General features: G+C 36.4%; 1 protein-coding gene across 1 annotated transcript; it reads left to right on the top strand.

The window, feature by feature from the left end:
• Window positions 1–323: 323 nt before the first annotated feature.
• Window positions 324–3,376, top strand: LOC116063848 (pentraxin fusion protein-like). The gene is made up of 3 exons (XM_031318828.1): window positions 324–448; window positions 1,021–1,228; window positions 2,768–3,376. Exons 1-3 carry the CDS (start codon window positions 397–399, stop codon window positions 3,171–3,173), a joined length of 666 nt encoding a protein of 221 aa, XP_031174688.1. The 5' UTR covers window positions 324–396; the 3' UTR covers window positions 3,174–3,376.
• The last annotated feature ends 3,174 nt before the right edge of the window (window positions 3,377–6,550 follow it).

The following is a 6,550-nucleotide window of genomic DNA, read 5'->3' as shown; positions in this document are numbered from 1 at the left end:
TCACCCTGTGTTGAGCTCTCCATTTTAGCTACAGAGTGAGGCATCTTACTTCTATTCCATCTTTGTTGGGAGTCACACATGCACAGTAGCTAGGTAAGGACTACTAGCCAGTCAGAAGCAGAGTATGAGGGCGTGCCATGCTAGCAGCTAGGCGAGCATTATAACGTGTTACAAAGTGACGCACGTTTGTCACAGACGTAAAGGCTGGACTACAATAGAGCTGTTTGGAGCAGTTTATGAACAGTGTTTTCTGTTGGAGATGGTAAGTCCCTTTGGGGTACACAATAAAGGAAAGGGAAAAAGCCAAAAAGCATAATATGAGCACTTTAAAATAGCATTATGTGTGGAATGAGTTAAAGAGTAAAGTCTTTTTTTCTGCAGGTTTGCTCAGACAAAATGAGACTTTACGCCGTCCTGTTCCTTGTTGCCATCTCAACGATGTTGGCCGGTAATTGTATAGCTTTCTTTTCCCTTGTGTCTTTATGTGCATACCTGTGCATAAATAAAAAGTATACATTTAATGTTTTGTTTTTAATTTAGGGGCACTGGTCTGCAAATTTAACTGGAGCAAAAACGATTAGTCCATTAATCAAGAGGTTGATGGAGAGAAAATAAATGGTTTAGAAATGGTTTTAAAAAATCTGTCTTTCCAGTTGAAATGCAATGAATATTTTGGGGTTTTGGACTTTTAGTTGTATAAAACAAGATTTTGATGAATCGAGAAAGTGCTAAACGGTAGTTGGACAGAAACTCTGCTGTTAGTAGATGAGGTACATAAGAAATAAAATCCTAAGGAGAATTTAGTATTTACATTGACAAGTGCAGACAATTAAGATGCATAGAAATTAGGCTTTAGTTGTGTTGCTTTTACACATAAGAAATACAAAAACATGAGACAAAAACATCCTAAACAAATATCAACTAAAACCACCCTTTTCTGAATTTTACATATATCGCACATATATTTTGAACATAAACACATCTAATATATCTTGTATGTTTTTGTTTTTCTTCTCTCAGAGAGTGTGAGCATTAAGACCTTGGTGTTCCCCTCGGAGACGAGTACCAGTTATGTGGAGATGGTCCCTCAGAAGCCCCTGAACATGAGGGCTTTCACTCTGTGCATGCGCGTGGCTACAGAGCTCACCGGTAGGCGCGAGATCGTCCTGTTTGCGTACCGGACCCAACGCGCTGACGAGCTGAATGTGTGGCGTGAGCTGGACGGCAGGTAGACACAACTAAACGCCGATATTCTGAATGTAACATTTGACAATATTTAGTGATCTACCAATTCTACTACAGACTGTGGCAACCCCGGGGACTTGGAGGCAAGATATCCAATACAATGTATACTGTAAACATAAAGTGTCCTTTCATAAATAATTCAAGGGACAGGGGAGTAGGTCAAACTTGAACTGAAGAGTCTTACCATCCGGCATCCTTGGGCCTGTAGCCTTCTTTCAAGGCAGGGCTGTTCCACTGTCCTGTGGGGTATAGCAGAGAGATGTGAGTCATTTTCCATTACGCCTGTGGGGACCCCTCTTGTTCCCAGTGGTGAGGGAGATCAAGTTGCTTTTCCTAGGCCGATGGGCTTCTTCCCAGGCTATTAGCGGATGTCCCACTAATGATGCCAGCCTGGTCCTTTGTTTCCAGATTCCAGTGTTAATTTTATTACATTTTATACTCGTTATTGATCCCCAATGGGGAAATTACAATTTACACTATGTTGTTATTACACACTAGCCTGGTCCTACCAGACTCTTGTACATTTCATGGGAGAAAAACGTGCTCTGCTTTATTGGCATTTCTTTAAACCAATCACAATCGCCATGAGCGGCACTAAGCGCAGTGCAGAAAGTGACTAACGTAAGCCTTAAACAGTAGCTTATTTATGTGTGAAATACAACCATAATACAGAGTTTGATGTCGTCAGTTGTTATCTTGTCAGTCGATGACATCTCCCTTATCTAGTCAGGGAGCACCTGTTCTTTCCTCAGCATCACACCGTGCTCAGACGAGGACACGCAATGGCTTCATGTTATCTTGTTTAGAGTACTCAGTATGATATTATTCTATGCAATAATAACAAGAGGAAAAGTATGTAAATCATAATTTTCCTAACACATACTTAAAGATCCATTTCACCCCTGGTCACCCTGTTTAAACTACTGCCCTCATGCAGACGTTTCAGGACTATTAAATCAAAAACAACATTCTTTTCCAAAAGCAATAACTGCACTTAATGTTACTTTTTAAGGATGGATCTTTTTTTCTTTTTTTTTTAAACTACCTCTTTGATATATTTTTATAGTGACTTTTAAAGGCTCTTTTATATTTATTTATTCACCTGCTTTGCACTTTTGTAGAAGTTTTGCACTGATAGGACTGCATCCAATTTCATTATACATGTACCATGACAATAAAGATTATTCTATTCTACTACTAGCAAGTACTACAACTGCTACTTACAATACTTCTGCTACTACAGCTACTACTACAACAAGTACTGATATTACAAAGAATAATCTACTTTTGCTTACAATACTACTGCTACTACAAATGAAACTAAATGAATGAAACTGAAAATAAAATTAGCTAATACTCATAACAATATTACTACTGCTACCAATAATTTTGACATGTATTCATGAGTTATTACATTAAAAATGGTTTTATATGATCACACACTTAAGGTAATACAGTACAATAACTGTTATTTGAATGTTGCATTGTTAAACCCTCTGTACTGTTATGAATATGTGTTTAGATTGTCCTTTTACCTGGCGGATGAAGGTGTTTTATTCCGAGTCCCTGATATCGGCGCCCTGCAGACCCACCTGTGTGTCACCTGGGATTCCAGCTCAGGTGCGGCAGCTCTCTTCATGGATGGGAGGAAAAGCTTGACCAAAATTTTCAAGAAGGGTCACACAGTCCAACCCGGAGGCAAGGTTATCATCGGACAAGATCCGGATAATTACTTGGGTTCATTTGATGCCGGCCAGAGTTTTGTTGGGGAGATCGGTGATATTAATTTGTGGGACTCCGTCCTCTCAGACCGCATGATCCAAGACATGTTCTCTGGGAAGAGAGTACCAAGAGGAAATGTTTTCGACTGGGAAACCACACAGCTTAAAATGAACGGGAAGGTGGAGGTTGTTAATAATCAGCAGTAGCTTTAAGGCTCACACACGACATGCTGGAATCATTTCAGAATTTCAAGTAAAGCAATATAAGGCTCTGCACATCCACATTACACCTGTATGACATACAATATATGAAGATGACTTGTTGATCAAAATGCAGGTCTGTGCTCTGATGTAATGAAGATGTAAACTCATTTCTTACACTCAGTCCAATAAAAAACGTATGCTGACAATTCTGTTGTGGTGGAATATATTACAATATTATCATTAGGGCTGGGCGTTTAAGCTAATTTAAATTTTTCTTAATTACGATTTTGGCTTCCAACAATGAAACCAAGATCAAACGATTATTGTGCTGCATGGAATATGTTGAATATAGTTTACCAAAATGTTGAATATATGTTTAAGTTTTCAGTAGGTTGTGGCAGTACACTTCAACATATTTGATCTAATTTATTGTGGTCTAATGTTGATATATTATTCTGATATATTAAATATATTTTAGGAGTTTTCAATAGGTTGTGGAAGTGCACTAACATCACAACACATTCATTTTGGTCAAATTTTGTTTATTTAAATGTATATATTTTATTTACATTTTAAATTAGTTTTTCAGTTGAATTATATTTAAAGTTCAAGAAATCTAGTGTTTAAAAGACAAGTCAAGTCCCCCATAGTAAGGTCAGAAAAGTACAGTCGTCTAAATATTCATTATATACCATATGGCAACTTGGATGTCATGACAAACGATAAATAACAGTGTAGCAGTACACTATGATAACTTGATGGACTTTAGCGCTCTCTTGTGGACTTTTAAGATATTATCGCCAACAGGAGAGCAGTTGTTTGTAGAAGTTGCATTCACACACGCGGACACACACACACACACACACACACACACACACACACACACACACAAACACAACTTGCTTTGTCTCCTTTGTGGTGCAGGGAATTAATTCCCCCGAAGAACAATTTCCAAGGCAAAACAAAAAAACGCTTGAGAAGTACCCTAGTGGCCGAAATGTCGACCAATAAACCAATGCAGAGGTGACACGTGTGTGGAAATTTTCTTTTTTTTCCTTCTGTTTATCTCTTTCTTTTTCCTTTCCATCCAGAAATCCAGTGTTTAAAAGACAGTCCAAAAGAGGTTCAATGCAAGGTGTTTCCGAAGTCAATAAGTAATCGTGATCTCAATATTGACCAAACCTAATTATTTATTTTTATATTTAATTATTTATATTTACTATAATTATTGCACTTTTTTAGTTGATACTTTTTCATAGTATGGCTTTAAATAGGGTTGCACGATATTGACAAAATGTGATATTGCGATATTGATTATGAAAATTGCGATATATTAATTTCAATATTTTTGAACATGTGTCAAATTACAAAAGTTACGAGAAAACATCAAAATAGATTCATAACAATTTAGCCAAATTTTCTTACAACACAAGGTTTATTTCATATTGGACTGGTCCAACATGAATAAATAAATAAGGACCGTGTCTCCAGAACAGGACAAGTTATCAAAATATATAAATAATGAGAACAGGACATGTTGTACTGGTTGTGCAGTATAAAATATATAAATAAAGAGAACAGGACACAACTTTTCTTTCGCTTATCTGATTCGTTCCGTTTTGATGTCTCTATCTTTTATCTTTATCTTTTATATTTCTTCACTTACACTGTCACTCTGTCGAAATATGCACACACTTCACGTCCATAGGGTTTGTCACGTAGTGGACCAGTGCGCTGACGTGCACTAACATGTGCAAGTGGCACAGTAACTGGCCAATGAAACATGATCATTATAGCGTTTCAAGCGAGCTCTAAATCAAACACAACTAAGCAACACAGCCAACGGACGGGACGCAGCACTCCACAAAATAAACAAAATATTGCATACTTATTACACACTTTCGATATATTGCGATAACGATATTGAGTCGATATATCTTGCACCCCTAGCTTTAACGTCAGTAGATTAACCATTATCCTTGAAAACCAGAAGAAAGAATCTCATCTATAAAAGACAAGACTGTGCTACCAACCAGGTAAAGTGCAACTGCTGCTCCAAAAGCACCAGGCCAAATGAGTATGAATTGGTTTGTGCTTATTTGAACATTTGTTTGGGAATATGCAGTACCACCATCTTTAAAAATAAAGTAAAAATGCTTAGAAGAATTACAAGTCCCACACAGTAAGGTCAGAAAAGTACAGTCGTCTAAATATTCATTATATACCATATGGCAACTTGGATGTCGTGACAAACGATAAATAACAGTGTAGCAGTACACTATATGATAACTTGAGGGACTTTAGCGCTCTCTTGTGAACTTTTAAGATATCTCCAACAGGAGAGCAGTTGTTTGTAGAAGATGCATTCCACACACACACACACACGCACACACACACACACACAAACAGTGGATGTAAAATATGGAGGATATATTTATTCATAATTCAAATTGAAAGTCCAAAGAGAAAACGAAGCAAGATCATATTAGAATTATTATTTTACTACGCTACTAGGAAAAGGAAAAGTAAAGTTGAAATGTAAAATGATAATTTGAAAATGTAAAGTGCAATGTAAAAAGTCAAATTTAAAATGCAAAGCTTAAATATAAATGCTTAAACTGAAATCTTTGAAATCTTTTATTGATTGAGAGAAACATCAAATATGAAACTCAAAATGTGAAATGGAAATACTTAAATTAAAATCTCAAATAGAAAAAAAGAATTAATTTTATTTTAGCCTTTTCACTTAATAATTTTCAATTTGACATTTTATCTTTTGAATTTTACATTTGACATTTAAATTTTAAGATTCACCTTTTCTATTTCGATTTAACATTTGGCTTTTCATTTAGAAGTGACAGGTGTCATGTAAATGAGGAGGCGTGGCCCAACGGCTGGTGGGAGGGTCTGAAACTAAATTATCATTTTACATTTCAACTTTGCTTTTTCAGTTTCCATTTTCTTTTTTAAATTTAATTATGGCATGATTTTTCCTAGTAGCGTAGTAAAATAATACTATTTTTAATTTGATCTCGCTTTGTTTTCTCTTTGGACTTTCAATTTGAATTATGAATAAATATATCCTCCATAGTAAAAAGAGTAGTTGTAAAAGTATTCATACCTTCTCCTTCACCAGATAATCCAGCTTGATTCCCAAATCCATTGGTAGCCATGCCTGTAAGTGATTCCTCTTGCTTCACCAAAAGAAAAGTCCCTGTTGATTGTTGCGTTGTTTTAGTGGTGGAAATAGCTACAAAAACGGACTGCTGGAGACAGATGACAGCTAACAAGCTAGCTAGCAGGCTAATTAGAAACGGCAGAAAAGGTGAGCCGACAGCCTAAGACACGGACTCTCAAACGATACAAACCACACCCCGTAT

The sequence above is a fragment of the Sander lucioperca genome, chromosome 21 (genome assembly GCF_008315115.2).
Source record: "Sander lucioperca isolate FBNREF2018 chromosome 21, SLUC_FBN_1.2, whole genome shotgun sequence".
In the NCBI taxonomy this organism is placed as follows: Eukaryota; Metazoa; Chordata; class Actinopteri; order Perciformes; family Percidae; genus Sander; species Sander lucioperca.
Note: the sequence above shows the minus strand (reverse complement) of the source record. Positions and strands in the feature narration are given on the sequence as shown.